A 19,580-nucleotide genomic window follows, 5' to 3' on the forward strand; every position below is an offset into this window, starting at 1 on the left:
TTGAACTGCTGCTGCTAAGTCAACAAATTTCACGACACATGCCAGTGATAATAAACCTGGTTCTGATTCTGAATTCTTATTCTGATTCTCTGTAGGCTGTTTCGTCACCACTAGAAAATAAGGCTGATTAATATATGTCATCTGCAAATTTGATCATCAGATTAAAGCTGTGCGTGGCAGCACAGTTGTCGGTGTAAAGGGAGTGGAGGAGGGGACTCAGGACACAACCCTGGGGGGCACCTGTGTTGATGGTCAGAGGGGTAGAGGTGAGGGAGCCCATCCTTACCACCTGGAGGTGATCCAACAGGAAGTCTAGCATCCAGCTGCACAAGGTCTCTGAGCTTCCTGTCAAGTCTGGAGGGAATTACGGTGTTGAATGCTGAACTGTAGTCCAGGAATAGCATTCTAACGTAGGTCTAGTTGAGAGAGGACAGTGTGCAGTTCTGTGGCAAGGGCGTCATTGGTAGGCTGGTCACATCAATAGGCAAATAGAAACCTAAAGTGTTCTGTAATTCACAATGTTCCTGCATTATTTTCACAATATCAGCAAAGCTCATTTCATCTGGTTTGGTTGGAACAGTCAAACTTCTAAGCCAACTGTATGCTTTTGAACCTGATGCCCTCAGCAAAATTGATTCTTGCTTCTCATTGGCTATTTCATTTACTTCAAAATACTGCTCTATTCACTCAGTGTACATCAGCCAGTTATCTATTGTGCAAGTGAACACTGTCTTTCTAATGTAGCCAGCTATTTCTGCCTTTTTTAAAGATTTATGATTATCACCAGGTATCCACTGTTTATGAACCAGTTTTCTTCTGTTTTCTGTCTTTTTTTAAAAGTCGATTGTCTTTCATTTTATAATGAAAATGTGCTGCTCTGAAAGAAAAAAATTCCCGCACTCTTTATAAACTCGAATGTTTCTCCCTGTGTTTTTTTTTATAACTTAAATGTCTCGCTGTGCTTAGTCATCTCGGCCTCATTTAAAACTTCCTTGCCGTCACTGTTAAGTTTTATGCAATCAAAAACATTAAACTAATTAAAAGAAAGACATTGGAGCTGAGAGAGTTGAATACGCTAGTTTTGTTTTACTTTCAGCGGAGCATGCACGCATCACACGGTAGCGTCATGGCATATGCAATTCTTTCTTTTAAACATACAGACATAATTAATTATTTGAACAAAGAATGCTTAATGAACAACATATTTACAAGAGTTTCAAAATTACTAAAATATGAAATATACAAGTAACTGTGCATCGGAACATAAAGACAGATGTGTCTTTTGGATCAAAACAAATCACCGAGGACTGTGCTGGGTATCCTGCATGTGTCGCCACGCTTTTGGCGTTAACATAGCACGTGTACAACTCACTAACCCTAATGGTATGTCTTTGTGGGAGGAAACCGGAGCACACAGAGGAAACCCACACAATCACAGGGAGAACGTACAAACTCCTTACAGGCAGCAGTGGGAATTGAACCCTGATAACAGATTACTAGTTGACACTGTACAGCGATGTACCAACCACTACACTACCATGCTGCCCCATAACAAGATGACCAACCACTGACCTGCTACCATTGTAATAAGGAGCTGGTTGACGGTGATATCCAAGATGATAATGCCATTGTATGTCATGAATGGGTGATCAAACTCCCTCTTACTGAAACTAGTCATTAAATTTTGTGGTAGGAGTGATATTTGTACTTATCAGCCCATGCCTGAATGCAATCTCAAAGTTGAAATTAAATTCATCAATGTATACCTGCTCATTAATGCAAATATCTAATCAGTCAATCATGTAGCAGCAGCTCAATGTACAAAAGCATGCAGACCTGGCCAAGAAGTTCAGTTGTTATTCAAACCAAAGATCATAATAGGGAAGAAATGTGATCTAAGTGACTTTGACTGTGGGATGATTTTGGTGCCAGGGGATGGTTTAAGGATCTCAGAAACTTAGCTTTAGACCATAAGACCATAAAATATATGAGCAGCGTTAAGCCTTTTGGCCCATCAAGTCTGCTCTGCTGTTTTATCATGGCTGATCCAATTTTCCTCCCAGCCCTAATCTCCTGCCCTCTCCCCGTATCCCTTCATGCCCAGACCAATCAAGAATCTATCAATCTCTGCCTTAAATATACATAAAACTTGGCCTCCACAGCTGCCTGTGGTAAAGAATTCCACAGATACACCCCCCCCCCCCCCCCGGCTAAAGATGTTCCTCTTCATCTATGTTCTAAAAGGACACCCCTCTACTCTGAGGCAAAAAAACGTGTTAATGAGAGAGGTCAGAGGAGAATGGTCAGACTAGTTGAAGCTGACTGGAAGGTGACAATAACTCAAATAGCCAAAGTTACAACAGTGGTGTGCAGAAGAACATCTCTGAACGCACAACACACTGAACCTTGAAGTGGATGGGCTACAGCAGTAGAAGACCATGAACATACACGCAGTGGCCACTTTATTAAGTACAACGGGTACCTAATAAAGTGGCTACTGAGGGTACGTCATCAAATACCACCTTGAAATTCATTTTCTTGCAGGCACTCATGGTTAAAAAAAAATAGAATTTTATGAAAAACTACATAAAGAAAGTTGTGCAAAAGACAAATCGCAAATAAAAATAATACTGAGAAAGAGTTACTTAAAAAAAATCTTAAAAAAAGGGCATTCAGGAGAAAGTGATTGATTTGGATATCAGATGCAAAGGCAAGATGGCAGGAGGAGAAGATGGCAGTGCGCCTGCGTGTGTGCAGCCCTCCGGTGAAAAATGATATTGTATCTGTTAAATAGCGGCCGTCGACAATTCTGATTTGATGGAGAATGGACGTGAAAGCACAGAGGAACATCTGGAAAGATTTCTGAAACGCCTGTTCGCTGCTGTCGTTACTGTGTGGTCAGGAATCTTTCAGAGGGTAGGCCTCAAAATCCCCGGCCTTGCCTGCTTTTGGCGAACGAGAAGGAGGTTGAATCGTTCGGACAGAGATAGCGCTCAGTACTTGGTGTCGGAGAGCTGATCAGAGCTCGAAGTTTTCGGATGACTCAGAGTCGGACTGCATGGCAGGGAGAGTTTTTCTTCCTTCTCCCGTCTGGACATTTGAGAAACTTTGAACTTTACTGTGCTCATGGACTTCTTCATCAAGTTATGGTATTGTTACACTGTTTGTAACTATATGTTATAATTATGTGGTTTTGTCAGTTTTTCAGTCTTGGTCTGTCCTGTGTTTTGTGATATCACACCGGAGGAAATAATGTATCATTTCTCAATGCATGCATTACTAAATGACAATAAAAGAGGACTATGTGTCCTCATAATCATCATAAGACCTGTACAGATGAGTGAACAAGTGTAAGAAAAGTAAAGACGACTATTTTAAAGTTACTGGTTATCACAAAGGAAATGCGGTGTAAAAGTGCAACAGCAAAGGCATTTGACATGGTGCCGCACATAAGGCTGCTAAACAAGACATGGTATTACAGGAAATATGCTAGCACGGACAGAAGACTTTTCTGGTTGGCTGCTGGTGACTAGTGGTGTATCTGCCTCTTTCACCACCCAACGGCTGGTGAGAACACTCCGCTACAGAGAGGAGAGACTGCCTGACAACGTGGCATTGTGATTAATACAGGACATCGCAAAACAGCCATATGGCAAGCCAAGCATAGGACCTCTATTCGAAAGAGCTACCCATTGTTCCATTTCCTCCTTGCTATTAGAGCAAGGAACGTGATGATAAGTGCAGAAGTGAAGAGGGACAGCAAGGAGCGGTGGGGGGGGGGAGGACAAGGTGGGGGGTTGGGGAAGAGAATGTGAGAAAGCAAGTCAGCAAGGCAGAGTTGGCTGAATTCCAGTTAAGGGTAGGAAGCAACACTGGAGGCAATCTACAGAACAGACACTTCAGTCTTTTGTGTCTACACTGGCCATCAGGGCCCTACCTAGAGTAGTGCCATTTTCAACACTTGGTTCAGTCTTTCCACAGTGGCACTGGAAAGTTTATGAACCCTATAGAATTTTCTCTATTTCTGCATAAACATGACGTAAAAAAGTGACCAGATCTTCACGCGTCCTAAAACTTGGTAAAGAGAACCCAATTAAATAAGTAATAGTAAAAACATTATACTTGTTCATCTATTTATTGAGAAAAATTATCCAATATTATGTGTATTTGTTGGAAAAAGTATGTGAACCTTTGCTTTCAGTAATTGGTGTGACCCCTTCTACAGCAATACCTTCAACCAAACATTTTCAGTAACTGTTGATCAGTCCTGCACATGGGCTCAGAGAAATTTTAGACCACTCCTCCTTACAAAACTGCTTCAGCTCTGGCATTTTGGTGAGCTTCTTTGACGAACTGCTTGCCTCAGGTCCATCCGCAACATTTCTATAGGATTAAGGTCAGGACTTCGACTTCGACATTCCAAAACAAGAATTTTCTTCTTTTTAAACCATGCTATTGCTGATTTATTCATGTTTCGGATCTTTGTCTTGTTACATTATCCAACTTCTATTATGCTTCAGGTGACAGATTATTCTCCTGATATTCTCCTGTAAAATGTCTTGATACAATTTTGAACTCACTGTTCCCTCAACAATTGCAAGCTGTCCAGGCCCTGAGGCGGCAAAGCAGCCCCCAAACCATGACACTCGCTCCACCATGCTTCACAGTTGGGATGAGGTTTTGGTGTTGATGTGCAGTGCCCTTTTTCCTCCATAGGTAGCAATGTGCTTTTCTACCAAAAAGTTAAATTTTTGTCTCATCACAGAACGTTGTCCCTGAAGCATTGCAGAACATCCAGGTGGTCTTTTGCAAACTTGAGATGTGCAGCGATGTCTTTTTTTGGAGAGCAGTGGTTTCCTCCTTGGTGTCCTTCTCTGAACACCATTCTTGTTCAGTGTTTTCTTATAGTGGACACATCAACAGAGACTTTAGCAAATTCTAGAGATCTCTGCAGTTCTTTTGCTGTTACCCTTGTGTTCTTTTTCACTTCCTTCGGCACTGCACGTTGTGCTCTTCGTGTGATCTTTGCAGGACGCCCACGCCTAAGGAGAGTAACAACAGTACTGAGTTTCTTCCAATTGTAGGCAATTTCTCTTACAGTGGACTGATGAACACTCAAGACTTTAGAAGTACTTCTGAAGCCTTTTCCAGCTTCATGCATCTCTATAATTCTTCTTCTAAGGTCCTCTGAAAGTGGTTTTGATCGAGGCATGGCGCACATAAACAGATCTTTCTTGAGAACAGCAGGCTCTGTCAGTAACCTGACTTTGTGTATCTTTTTTTTTATATAGGGCAGGGCACCTCTGCAACCCACACCTCCAATCTCATCTCATTGATTAGAACACCTGACTCCAAATAGCTTTTGTAGAAAGCATTGCCCCAGAGGTTCACAGACTTTTCCCAACAAATACTTGTAATAATGGATCATTTTTCACATAAATAACAAACAAGTATAATGCTTTTTTCTGTTATTTATTTAATTGGGTTCTCTTTATCTACGTGTGGGCACGTGGCCAAGTAGTTAAGGCATTGGACTAGCGACCTGAAGGTCGTGAGTTCGAGCCCCAGCCGAGGCAACGTGTTGTGTCCTTGAGCAAGGCACTTAATCACACATTGCTCTGCGACGACACTGGTGCCAAGCTGTATGGGTCCTAATGCCCTTCCCTTGGACAACATTGGTGTCATGGAGAGGGGAGACTTGCAGCATGGGCAACTGTTGGTCTTCCATATAACCTTGCCCAGGCCTGCGCCCTGGAGAGTGAAGACTTTTCAGGCGCAGATCCATGGTCTTCCAAGACTAACGGATGCCTCCTTTATCTAGTATTAGGACATAGATGATTTAATCAGATTTCAGGTCATATTTATGCAGAAATAGAGAAAATTCTACAAGGTTCACAAACTTTCTAACACCACTGTAAGCTGCTGCATTTCAAGTATTCATCTAAATATTTCTTCTCACCACTCTCTCAAGACGTGCATTGAATATTTCAAATACCATCTGGATTAAAAAAAACTCTTTCTCAAGTCTCCTATAAATAGCCTATACCTCGGGGGTAGGGGTGGAGATACATCTCCAACAAAGGAGGTGTGAGGCGTTCCATCACCCTTGGGCAAGGTGCTTAGTCACAGCTCTCCCCACCCCCACAATCAGGGACACAGGTCACATGAAGGCACGACAGCAGGTGGTGGATGGTCGTATGAACATCTGGTGCACATCACAAGTTCTGGTTATGCAACCAATGACACCAGGCAGACTATCTCTGAAGAGTATTGCTAACAGCTGGGGTCACCCAATTTGTAAAGACTCTGCCCAGAAGACAATGGGAAACTATTTCTGTAGAAAGATTTGCCAAGAATAATCATGGTCATGGAAAGACCGTGATTGCCATGTGTGGGCCATAATGATGATACATTTCGCCTCTAGGAATGCCTTCAATGTTCCTCAGTACTGCCAAGGGTCAGATCATTCATTGTCTATGTCCTGAACTCATCTGTCCTTCCAAAATGCATCACTTCACATTGTTTAAGACTAAGGAGTTACCATTTCTCAGCCTTTTTTTTTTTTACCAACTTGTTCACATTGTCAGGTAGCTTTACAATTCTTCTCTCTATTAACAACATAACACAGACAGAATTGATCATGAGGGCAGCCTCTGAAACACTTGCTTTCATCAGTCAAGGCACAAAGTACAGGAGTGGGGATGTCATGGTGCAACTGCATAAGTCCTTTGTGAGACCACACTTGCCACATTGTGTATAGCTCCTGTTCTGAGAAGGGGTAAGGTTAAGCTGGAAAGGGTACAGAAAAGATTCATTGTACTATTACCAGAACTGGAGAATCTGAGTTATAGGGATAGATCTCTCAAGTTGCCACACAATTTAAGGAGATAGTTAAGAAAGCATATAGAGTGTTGGCCTTCATGAGTCAGGAGAATGAGTTCAAGAGCCATGAGGTAACGTTGCAAGCTCTGTACAACTCTGGTTAGAACACACTTTGAGTATTGTGTTCTTTTCTAGTCACCTCATTATACAAAGGGTGTGGAAGCTTTAGAGAGGGTGCAGAGGCGATTTACCAGGGTGTTGCCTGGATTAGACAGCATGTCTTATGAGGATAAGTTGAGTGAGCGAGGGCTTTTCTCTTTGAAATGAAGCAGAATCTGAGATGACTTGATAGAGGTGTCCAAAATGACAAGAGGCATAGATCAAGCGGACAGCCAGAAACTTTTTCCCAGGGCAGAACTGGCTAATACGATGGGACATAATTTTAAGGTATTTGTAGTAAAGTATTGGGGGGGGGGGGGAAGAATGTCAAAGGTAAATTTTCTACATGGATGGTGGGTATGTGGATGGTGGTAGAGGCCGCTCCATTAGGTATATTAAAAGACTCTTAGATAAGCACATGGATCTAAGAAAAACGGTGGGAGGGAAGGATTAAATAGATCTTAGAGTAGGTTAAAAGGTAAGCACAGCATCATGGGGTGAAAGGCCTGTACTGTTCTATCTTCTATGATAGATAGGCAGGGGCTTTTTCCCCCTCTGGAGCATAGTAGGCTAATTGGCAATGTTACAGAGGCATATAAGACCACAAGGACAATAGATAAGATAAATGGTCAGTCTTTTACCAGAGTAGGGGGAGTAAAAGTCAAAAGGTACAGGTGAGAGGGGAAAATTTTAAAGGAACTCTTTTCACTCAAAGCTGATGTGTCAATGGAACAAGCTGCAAGTAGAAGCTACAGAGCTGGGTACATTTACAGTACTTAAAAGACATTAAGAAAGTTACATGGTAATAAAATGTTTAGAGGAATATGGCCCAAATGCAGCCAAATGGGAGTAGTTCAGGTAGACAACTTGGTTGGCCGAAGGGCCTGTTTCCATGCTCTATGACAACACAGTTTCATATCATCTCTTTACTAATGAGCCCTTCTTCCTTAATGTAGGTTCAGATCCTTTTAATGTATGTAACATGTTGCTGGCATCCCATCACAAATCTCCACGTTACACCACTGCTCCAATTCCAGCACAACCTTCCACTGTCAATCACGAACAAGAGAAAATTTGCAGATGCTAGAAATCCAAGCAACACACACAGAATGCTGGAGAAACTCAGCAGCCAGGCAGCACCTATGGAAAAGAGTACAGTTGACGTTTCGAGCCGAGACCCTTCATCAGGACCCGAGAAAAAACGATGAGGAGTCAGAGTCAGGTGGGGGAAGGTGAGGGAGAAACACAAGGTAATAGGTGAAACTGGGAACGGGGAGGGGTGAAGTAAAAAGTGGGGAAGTTGATTGGTGAGAAGGGCAGGAGAAGGGGGAATCTACTAGGAGAGGGCAGAAGGCCATGGAAGAAAGAAAAGGGGGATGAACACCAGAGGGAGGCAATGGGCAGGCGAGGGAATAAAGGTGAGAGAGGAAAAGAGAATGAGGAATAGTGAAGGGGGGCACTATCAATTCTTATTTCCTATTTTGGAATTAATTTGATAAATGGATTCCTTAGTATCCTGAGTAACACACAAAAAGCGGGAAGAACTCAACGTCAGGCAGCACCAATGAACAATCGATGTTTCGAGTCAAGAGCCTTTATTGGACCAGCGGGAGCTGCTGACTTACTCTAGCGTGTTGTGTTACCCTAGATCCCAGATCTACAGCTCTTGGGTCTCTTTGAACCAGTCTCCCACGTGGAATCTTGTCAAAAAACTTACAGAAGTTCACTATCTCCATCAGCGCATCTGGTCGCCTCCTCGAAAAATTCCATTGGGCAGATAAACGCTGCCCGTGGCAGGGGCGAAGCTTGGGTGTCACTCTGTACAACAGAAGAGAGACCAGTGGAAGGGGTGGATGCAACACTCACAACACGCTGGAGGAACTCAGCAGGTCGGGCAGCATCCGTGGAAAAGATCGTGGAAGGGGTGGATGGTTGGAAAGGAAGGTTGCGGAGCCCCGGAGCGCGGTTTTTCAACCTGTCCTACCTCCAATGATGGTCCTGATAAGCGAAGCATGGCCCGGGCAGTCCACCAGCGTGACCTGCAGTTTGGAGTACTGCGGCGGCCCGAGATGCGGCGGCGCGGCCAGGCAGAAGCTGGAGAAGCCCAGGTCCAGGGTGATGCCGCGCTCCCTACTCTGCGGGTTCTTGTCGAAGGCCGCCGTAGACGCCGTGGTGCTCAGCGCCCGAGCCAGCGCAGTCTTGCCGCTGTCAATGTGTCCGAGCACCCCAATGTTGAAGTTCAGGGTGTCTGCCGCCGCCATGGTTGCCAAGAAACGGAGGGGGACGGTTCAACCAGACGGAACACATGTTGTGCACCCACTTCAAAACCCCCCCCGGGATGGAACGAAAGTTTCCACCTTACCAGCTTTACTGTTTGCGAAAGGAGATTGTGTGGATGCTGAGAGTCTGAAATAGAAACAGATGTTATTAAAATTCAAGCCAGCCGGCACCATGGTGCGGTGGGAAAAATACTTTTCTATTTGATGGTTTTTATTAATTTCTCTCTCCACAGGGGCCGTCTGCCTTCCTCGTCACGGACTATTCCAACTGAATCAAATCAGGGTTATTACAACTAAAATATGTGAAATTTGTTGTTTTGCAGCAATGAAAAGACATAACAATCGGTAAAGTTACAAAATAGATTAATAGTGCAAAACGAGGTAGTTTCCTGGGTGCAGGAATTGTTCGTAAGTCTGGACGGGGGGTGGGGGGGGGGGGGGGAGGTGGAGAGGAAACTGTTCTAAAACGCAAACACGAGGAATTCTGCAGATGCTGGAAATTCAAGCAACACATCAAAGTTGCTGGTGAACGCAGCAGGCCAGGCAGCATCTCTAGGAAGAGGTACAGTCCTGACGAAGGGTTTCGGCCCGAAACGTCGACTGTACTTCTTCCTAGAGATGCTGCCTGGCCTGCTGCGTTCACCAGCAACTTTGATGTGTGTTGTTCTAAAACGTGTGGGTCTTCAGACTCCTGTACCTCCTCTCAAATGGTAGTTACATCTTGCTCTCCGCTTCTTTCCTTCTTGAGAAGATCATCAACCAAAAAGCCTATTTATCTCTCCAGAAATTCTGGCTAAACTAAATTTTTCTGATTTCAACATCCATACCATTTTTGCACGCATTGTTGGGGTATAAGCTCCTTTGCAGAAACTATTTTATTTTACTTGTCAGAAAGATTTTATTGTTTCGTGAATCAAGTAATAATCGCCAGCTTTCCAGCAACGTCCATGAAAAATGAAGACAAAGTAAAACGTTGGTACGGTATACAAAACATGCAACGGTATAGTTAGAAATACATTTCAGAATTCTTAAACTCAGATTTTAACATCTTTACTGAAATACATTTTAAATATATAACCCTTCAATTCACTATATGAATCTTTAATTCACTATATATTCTAAAATTATAAATATAGTTTTAAACTATCAATACTTAAAATGTTAATTCAAATCTATTAAGATTAGGTCTGAGGTAAATATTAATTTATTTTGCTATATATAATTGCTAATATTCGTTGACGGAGATCCCGCACACCCGTTTCTCGCCGCCCATTGGTGATAATATGATTGATCGCTGAATTGTCCAATCGCAATTAGGGATGTATTTTCCAGCGACCAATAATGGAAGCAAAATCAGGTGATTTCCGTTGGTGAGAACGCGATGGCCGCCCTTAACGACGGAGACGGAAGTTGAATGCAACCTATCTTGCTCAGAGTTCTTAGCAATGATTGACGGAGAGGGGACCATCAGACTACAGGAGTGCTTTGATTGGCGTTGGCATTAGCCAATGTAATGCGAGGGTAGGCGTTGCTTGGTGCTAGCGAGGTAGGTAGCAGCTGAAGATCCTGCCTCACTTAGTAACACGCGCTGTGTTCCGTGGAAGAGCCGCCGCTTGGTTCGGATTCTGAGTTGAGGTGACCGGAGCAAAGAAAAGCAGCGATGAAAATCGAAGAGGTTAAGAGCACCACAAAGACCCAACGGATTGCCAGCCATAGCCATGTGAAGGGCCTGGGCTTAGACGAGAGCGGCCTGGCCAAGGCGGTGGCCGCCGGGCTGGTGGGCCAGGAGAACGCCCGGGAGGTGAGTAGCAGCGCCGGTGGCAGGAAATCTCTCCCCGACCCTCAACCAACGCTGGCTTCATCCACCCAGCCGTTTCCTTCTCTTCCCCCTCCACTCCGGATCTGCCTCCGTTCCCCTGTCCTTCACTCCTTCCCTCTCCCTTCCCCTGCATCACCTCTCCTGTTTTCATTCCCCTGTCCTTCCTTCCCCAGTCACACTTCCTGCTCTATTCCCTCCAACCACTGTCACCGCTCCCCTTACCTGGCTCTATCTGCCTTTTACTCCCTTGCCTGCTTCCACCTGCCCCTTTCTTCTCCCAGACTCCATCCTTCACCCCTCGTCATCCTTATTTTACCCCTTCCTCTCTCCTTTAGCTACCTTCCCTTATGCATGCTCCTCAGCCTGAAATGTCAACAATTCCTTTATCCCTTCATGGATGCTGCTTGACCAGATGAGTTCTTCCATCATTTTTTTTTTGGGTTAGGTGAGGGAAATGCACCTGATGTGCATATGTGTTTCTAAAGAGCATTTGGAAAGTTGGGGTAAATTAGACATCGTGGAAAATGTGAGCCTTAGAGTAAAAGGCTCCATGGCAAGTAATGCTGGTAATCAATAATGATATTGGGTAGTGGAGGATTACAGTGAAAAGATAATTGAACTGGAGGAAAGTTGAGTTTTGTGGGGTTCAATGCTAGGAACACTGCTTTTCTTGATATTTGAAGTTGGATATGATGCTAGCAATTTCAGAATTCTGTCCATGATACAAAATCTGATAGTATAGTGATACATGAGGACTTCAAAGAGATCTGTTTTAGTAGAATGGGCAGGATGGGTAACAAGTGAGGAGTGAAGTTTCACTTTGGTAGAAAGAATGAGAAGAGACAATATAAACGAGGGTACAGTTCTCAAAGGCCCACAGGATAATTGAAATAGGGGATATTTGCACACAAATCTTTGGAAAAATAAGTATTGAAAATTTGGTTATAAAAGCTTACAGGGTCTTTAGTACTCTCTGCCTCCTCTAGAGTAAAAATACCATGGTATAATCTATAAAGTGAGTTTGATGATGAAAGGAGAATTGTCCTCACTTGTGTCTCACACTTGAGGAAATAGATTCTGGAGTGGATGCAGAATAAGTTTAACAAATTATTCAGTGGAGAAGCAAGCTGGCTTTGTAGTTACACAGAAGAAAGTCAGATTCTTCCCCTTGGAAAAGTGGAGGGGGGGATGAGACTCCAAGAAGGTCTGATAGTAGTATTTAGAATCGTGATTGGAGAACTTGATTTATTGGTGCAGGCTGTCAAAAACTCTATTTAAAGTTTTCTGTTAGAGATGAAGCACACAGTAGATCCTATTTGTATATAGAAAATGTATTGAGTGTCTTTCTTTTCCCATAGGCTTGTGGGATCATAGTGGAGCTGATCAGAAGTAAGAAGATGGCTGGAAGGGCTGTCTTATTGGCTGGACCTCCAGGAACCGGCAAGGTACAGTGGGCGTTCGCTGATCAGAATTTTTCTTAGACACTGAGGAACCTGGCACCTTTCTACTGCATGGGCTGCAATGGTTGTGTTAGGAAAAAAATAGTTCATCACTGTGAACGTGGGTTAAAAATGCATGTTGAGATCCCAGAGTGGTTGGCATGGAATTCAATTTTGGTATTGTCACATATACCAAGATATAGTTTTTAAAAAAAAATTGTTCTGCATCAATCACATTACATTGAAGTAGAACAAGGTAAAATAATAACAATGAAGAATAAAGTAAAGGTATCCCAAAAAATTGCGGTGTAGGTAAACAATAAATTCAAGATCATAATGAGATAGATTATGAGGCCAAGAGTCCATCTCACTGTGCATGAGATTGTTATATTTTAGTATTCTGGGCAATAACATCCCATCTAGTTTGCTAGTGCCTTTGTGGTGAGATGTGAGGGCCAAATATCTACATTGCCTGACCTGGCTTGTACATGATCGCTGGTAGAATTTTAAATGCCGTGTGAAATTACTTAGTAGGGCATATAGCTGCAATATTAAAAATGGAAATAGGATAACAACAAGGTTGACCTCCTGACATTCACACTGGCACCACATTTACTCACAGACAGATCAAGCTCAGAGTATCCTTGCTAACACCTGGATACAGGTGTTTAAATTGGGTGAGCTGTCCAGTAGTCTTGTAAAGCATGGCTTTGATCACAAAATCGTACTTCACAGGTGATATTATTACAATCCCTGGGTACTATCTGTCCCTTCGCAGGAAGCGACCACCACAGAGCTGTACAGGAGGGAGTAGCCCTAGGAATTCTTAACCTGCTCTGCTACTTACTTACTACTCATTCTGCTGCTGGCATTTAGGGCAGCAATGAAGGTCCTCCATCTCTGGCCGTATTCCTTCATCTTATCAGTAGCTTTCTTTCAGTTTACACTACTGTTATCCATGTGAATCCTGGGTGGAGACTTAGGAATGCCATCACATTCAGATGTAAAAGTATTCTTCTTTGCTGTTTCCATTACAATTTTGTTTTACCAGTGAGGGTTGTTAGCCCTGAGCTGGGCCCCCGTACCTGGAGGACTGGTGGTTCACTCTTAGTCTGGCCTCTGCCCTTTGACCTGTTTGGTGTGGATGACCCTAACAAGAGTCAAAGCATAAAGCTCTGACTCCAGCCAACAGCTCTCTGGGTCAATGAGGCACACAAGCCTCCAAACCACAACAAGGTTGCGGTCCTCTTGGAGGCTGCCCTCCTTCCTGATCTAATTAAAGACCTCGTGAATTCTCATGGCATTAAATCAGATGTGGTCAAGGATACCTCCTCCTGAATACCATCTGCTCTCCTTCAACTGATGAATTACTGTTGTTATCCATGCTGAACAATGTCTGAAAGAAGCTCTGGATAGAGTAGGCCATAGAACGTATCCTGTGTCAGTGATTCAGTAACCTGTACCTCCTCCCTGATGATAGTAATGACGTGCATGTCCTGGATTGTGTGGGGGGGGGGCGTGCGGGGGAATTCTGCCTCTCAAAGATGTCCTTCAGAGTGGGAAGGCTAGTGCCCATGATAGAGCTGACTGAGTTTCCAGTTCTCTGCAGCCTGTGACATTTCTCTGCTTTTGAGCCTCCATACCAGGCTGTGATGCAAACAGTCGGAATGCTCGGCACTGTATATCTATAGACATTTATATGAGTCTTTGACATACAAATTTCCTCATTTTCCTAATGAAGTGTTGTCACTGGCATGCCTTCTTCATGATTGTATCACCATGTTAGGCCCAAACAGATTATCAGAGATTTTGACACTGAAGAACTTGAAGCTACTCTCCCTTTCAATGAGGATTGGTGTGTGTTCTAATTTTCTCTTCCTGGAGTCCACAATCAATTCCTTGCTCTTGCCGACATTGACTGTGAGACTTTTGTGATATTGCTCAACCAGCTAATCTTTCTCAGCCCTATACGTCACATCATTGGCATCTGAGGTTCTGCCGCCAACAGTTATGTCATTGGCAAATGTATAGCTGATGTTCAAGCTGTGTCTAGCCTCACAGTCATGAGTGTGGAGAGAATAGAACAGTGAGCTAAGCACACGTTCTTGAGGTGCGCCTCTGTTGATTGTCAGTGAGGAGAAGATTTTATTACTGATCCGCACTGACTTTGGTCTCCCAATAAGAAACTCATTTGCAGAGGGTGGTACAGAGGCCTAGGTTTAGAAGATTGGTGATTGATACCAAGGGGATGATGATATTGAGCACCTAGCTGTAATCAATAAACAGTAGCCTGATGTATGCTTTGCTGCTACAAGTGCTCCAGAGCCAAGTAGAGAGCCAGTAAGATTGCATCTGCCGTTTACCTATTGTGCAGTAGGTGAATTGCAGCAGGTCCAGTTCTTTGCTTGGGCAGGAGTTAATTCCAGCCAAGACCAACCTCTCAAAGCATTTCATCATGATAGATGTGAGTGCTACTGGCTGATATTCATTCAGGGAGCTCGCCCTGTTCTTGGGCGTCAGTATGATTTCTGTCCTTTACAAGCAAGTGGGTACCTCAGAACACAGCAGTGAAAGGTTGAAAATGTACTGGAAATCTGAGATCACTGTATGCTGTGGGGAATTGCATAGGTGCTGTATTCTCCCTTTCAAAGCAAGCATAAAAAGCATCCCTGCCATTTATGTTGTTAGGTTTTGCCTAGAGGAAATAATAGCATGTGAAACCCTTGTCACAGCTGTCATGCATCCAATTCTATCTCTAATTTCACATAAAATTGGATTTTTGCTCTCAGTGGTTTTCTGTAGGCTGTGATGCAGTCAGTCAACTTGCTCTCCACCACACATCTATAATTAAGTTTCTCGGAGTTTTTGATGTCATGCTGAATATTCACTAACACCCAAGGAAACAGAGGTGCTGCCGTGCTTTCATCATAGTTGTCCATGTGTGTAGATACCAGGACAGGTCCTCTGAAATGTTAACACTGAGTAATTTAAAGTTGTTGGCTCTCTCCGCCTCTGATTTCCCGATGAGGACGAGCTCATGGACCTCCAGTGACATCCTCCGTAAGTCAATCAGCTCCTCAGTCTTGTTGACATTGAGTAAGACATTGTTGTTGTGGCACCACTCAGCAAGATTTTCAGAATCCTATATGCTAATTCGTTACCACCTTTGATTTGGCCTATGACCGTGTTGTTATCAGCAAATTTAAATATGACATTGGAGCTGTGTTTAGCCACGCAGTCATAAGTATAAAGCAAGTAGAGCAGGGGGCTAAGCACACAGCCTTGTGGTGCACCTGTGCTAATGGAGGTTGTGGACGCAATGTTGACAATCTGAACTGACTGGGGTACCTTGGTTTTAGTACCTTCAGAATCAGGTTTAATATCACTGGCAGATGTCATGAAACTTGTTAACTTAGCTGCAGCAGTACAGTGCAATACGTGATAAAATAGGGAAAATAAGTAAATCGTCCTCTCCCCCCCCCGCCCCCCCAATTCAACATGTGGATGAACAGCGCAGGCTTCCACTGTCTACATTCCTTCCTTGCCCTGCACCTGCCATCCACACCTCCACATACTGACTGTTATCGTGCCAATCTTCACCTCCCCCAGCCCCCAGCTTCCACCAACTCCCCAGTCGTCATGGACTCTCCTTCACTATGGAGCCAGGTGAGAAGGGCTCTGGGGAAACTCAGACACGGCAAAGCATTAGGACAGGATGGTGTGAACCCCAAGCTCCTGAAGGAGTGTGCTGAGCAGCTGGGTGGAATTTTTCAGTGCATTTTCAACCTGAGTCTCAGCCTGGAAAGGGTCCTGACTGTGTAGAAAACATCACGTGTGGCCCCGGTATCCAAGAAGGGCCAACTGAAAGTCTTGTATGACTACCGTCCTGTGGCCCTAACTCGCATATCGTGAAGATCCTAGAGAGGCTGGTCCTGGCTCACCTCTGACCCCTGGTCAGATCAGCCCTTGATCCTCTGCAGTTTGCCTACCAGAGCATATTGGAGTCGATGATGCTGTCATCTACCTGCTGAACAGAGTCTTCTCCCATTTAGATAAGCAGGGCAGCACTGTGAGGATCATTTTTCTTGATTTCTCAAGTGCCTTCAATAACATACAGCCCTCATTGCTGGGGAGGAAAGCTCCATTCAATGCAGATTGGCACTTCCATTGTGTCCTGGATAATGGACTACCTGACTGGCAGACCACAATATGTGTGGCTTCAGAGCTGTGTGTCAGACATGGCTATAAGCAGCACTGGGGCCCCACAGGGGACTGTATTGGCTCCCTTCCTGTTTATCCTGTATACCTTGGACTTTAGATACAACACCGAGTCATGTCATCTGCAGAAATTCTCTGACTTGGCAATAGTTGGGTGTATAAAGGGAGGATGAATACAGGGCCCTGTTGGAGGACTTTGTCAAATAGTGCAAGCTGAATCATTAGCAGCTCAACATCAGTAAGAAAATGTTGATGGACTTTAGGAGGATTAAGCCTGCATTGCTCCCTGTTACTGTTGATGGTGAGGATGTGGTGAAGACCTACAAGTACCTGAGGGTGCACCTGGATGACAGACGTGAGTGAAGCACCAACACAGGCTGTGGAGAAGGGCCAAAGTCACCTCTACTTTGTGAGGAGACTGAGGACCTTTGGAGTATGCAGGCCTCTCCTTCACACGTCTTACCAGTCTGTTGTTGCCAGTTCAATCTTCTATGCCGTGGTGTGCTGGGGCAGTGGTATCAACACATTTGATGCCAACAGGCTCAATAAACTGATTAGAAAGGCTGGCTCATTTATAGAAGTCAAACTGGGCACGCTGGAGGCTATGGTAGAACAAAGGCCCCTATGGAAATTCCTGGCAATTCCGGACAGTGTTTCTCACCCTCTGCATGCCTCCCTGGCTGAACAGAGGAGCACTTTTAGTAGTAGACTGAGACAACTGCATTCCTCCAAAGAGTGCTATATGATGTCATTCTTGCCCTCGGCTATTAGGCTCTATAATGAGTCAACCTATATCTGGGAAAGTGATGACCCCTTCCTATTAGACTTTGTGGTAATATAGTTTTTATTCTTTCTACTTCTAATATTTTTAGCTGTGCACTTGTAATGCTACTGTGACACTAATTTCCTTTGGAATCAATAAAGTATATATCTCAATTACAGTATGTGTGTGTGTATGTATACATATATTATAAATAAAATGAGGTAGTGTTCATGGGTTCAAAGTCCATTTACGAATCAGATGGCAGGGAAGAAACTGTTCCTGAGTCACTGTGTATGTGCCTCAAAGCTTCTGTACCTCCTTCCTGATGGTAACAATGAGAAGAGGGCATGTCCTGGGTAGTGGGGGTCCTTAATGTTGGACGCTGTCTTTCTAAGAAGATGTCTTCTGATAGGTGTCTTGGACACTACAGAGGCTAGTACCCAAGATGGAGCTGACTTCACAACTTTCTGTCACTTTTCGATCCTGTGTATTAGCCCCCCACCCCAATACCAGACAGTGATGCAGCTTGCCAAAATGCTCTCCATGGTACGTCGATGGAAAGGTTGGAGTGTTTCAGGTGAGCCCTGTCTTGCCACCTTTATAGCTGCATCAATTATGTTGAGACTAGGTTAGATCCTCAGAGATCTTGACACCCAGGAATTTGAGATTTCTCACTCTCTGCTTCTGATCCCGCTATAAGGATTGATCTGTGTTCTCTCATCCTATCCTTTCTGAAGTCCACAATCAGCTCTTTGGTCTTATTGATGTTGAGTGCAAGGTTGTTGCTGTGACACCACTCAACCAGCTGGTATAGCTCGCTCCTGTGCGTTCTTGCGTCTCTGTCTGAGATTCTGCCAACAATGGTTATATCATCAGCAAATTTATAGATGGCATTTGAGCTGTACCTAGCCACATTCATGGGTATTGAGAGAGTAGAGCAGTGGGCTAAACACATATCCCTGAGGTGCACCAGTGTTGATAGTCAGTGAGCAGGAGATGATATTACCAATCTGCACAGGCTGTTGTCTTCCTGTTAGGAAGTCAAGGATCCAATTGCAGAGGAAGGTACAGAGGCCCAAGTTCCATAGATTATCGATCAGGACTGTAGGAATGATGGTGCTCAACACTGAATTATAGTCAACAAACAACCTCTTGACGTGGGTATTTGTATTGTCTGGGTATTCTAAGGCTGTGTGAAGAGCCATTGAGATTGCATCTGCCATAGACCTACTGTGGACTTGTGCAAATTGCAGTGGGTCCGGGTCCTTGCTGAGGCAGGAGTTGATTCTGACCATGACTTCTCAAAGCGTTTCATTACCATAGCTGTGAGTGCTACTGGATGATAGTCATTAAAGCAGATCACACTACTCTTCTTGGGCACTGGTATAATGTTGCACTTTTGAAGCTGGTGGAAACTTCTGACCGTAGCAATGAGAGGTTGAAAATGTCCTTGAATACATTTGCCAGTTCATAAGCACAAGTTTTCAGAGCCTAACCAGGTACTGCATCAGGGCCAGCCACTTTGCAAGGGCTCTCCCTCCTGAAAGACAGCCTGACATCGGCCTCTCAGACAAATCACAGGGTCACCAGATGCAGCAGGGATCTTTACAGTTGTAGTTGTACTCTCCCTTTCAAAGTGGGCATAAAAGGCATTGAGCACATCTGGTAGTGAAGTAATGTCCTGCAGACCCTGCAAGAGTTGACATGCATCCGATGTTGCCTCCAACTTCACTCGGGTTTGTTTCTTTGCTCTTGAAATTGCCCTCTGCAAGTCATACCTGGTTTTCTTGAACAGTCCTGGGTCGCCAGGCTTAAATGCCTCAGATCTAGCCCTCAGCAGACAACGAAACTCCTGGTTTATCCACGGCTTTTGGGTTGGGAATGTACAGTAAGTTTTTATAGACACATGCTCATCCAGACAGGTTTTAATGAATTTGGTAACTCATCCAGATTCAAAGATGAATCCCTGAATACAGTCCAGTCCACCGAGTCAAAGCAGTCCTGTAAGCGCTCCTGTCCTTCCCTTGTCCATACATTGATCCACACTACTGGTGCTGCAGTCTTCAGTCTCTGCCTATACT

The 19,580-nt window shown here is 44.1% G+C and overlaps 2 protein-coding genes across 3 annotated transcripts in view; one reads left to right on the plus strand and one right to left on the minus strand.

Annotated features, from left to right (window-relative positions):
- eefsec (eukaryotic elongation factor, selenocysteine-tRNA-specific) overlaps positions 1-9,295 on the minus strand; it is a 491,014-nt gene extending 481,719 nt beyond the window's left edge. For both annotated transcript variants that reach the window (XM_072280243.1, XM_072280242.1), the window contains exon 1: positions 8,966-9,295. In XM_072280243.1, coding sequence (XP_072136344.1) covers positions 8,966-9,242 — 277 coding nt within the window. In that variant the 5' untranslated portion in view covers positions 9,243-9,295. The remainder of the gene's footprint in view (positions 1-8,965) is intronic.
- A 1,513-nt stretch (positions 9,296-10,808) lies between these two features.
- The window catches only part of ruvbl1 (RuvB-like AAA ATPase 1), an 81,604-nt gene continuing 72,832 nt past the window's right edge, over positions 10,809-19,580 (plus strand). The window contains exons 1-2 of the mRNA XM_072280244.1: positions 10,809-11,061; positions 12,438-12,524. Coding sequence (XP_072136345.1) covers positions 10,921-11,061; positions 12,438-12,524 — 228 coding nt within the window. The 5' untranslated portion in view covers positions 10,809-10,920. The remainder of the gene's footprint in view (positions 11,062-12,437; positions 12,525-19,580) is intronic.

This window comes from Mobula birostris, chromosome 16 (assembly GCF_030028105.1).
Source record: "Mobula birostris isolate sMobBir1 chromosome 16, sMobBir1.hap1, whole genome shotgun sequence".
Classification (NCBI taxonomy): domain Eukaryota; kingdom Metazoa; phylum Chordata; class Chondrichthyes; order Myliobatiformes; family Myliobatidae; genus Mobula; species Mobula birostris.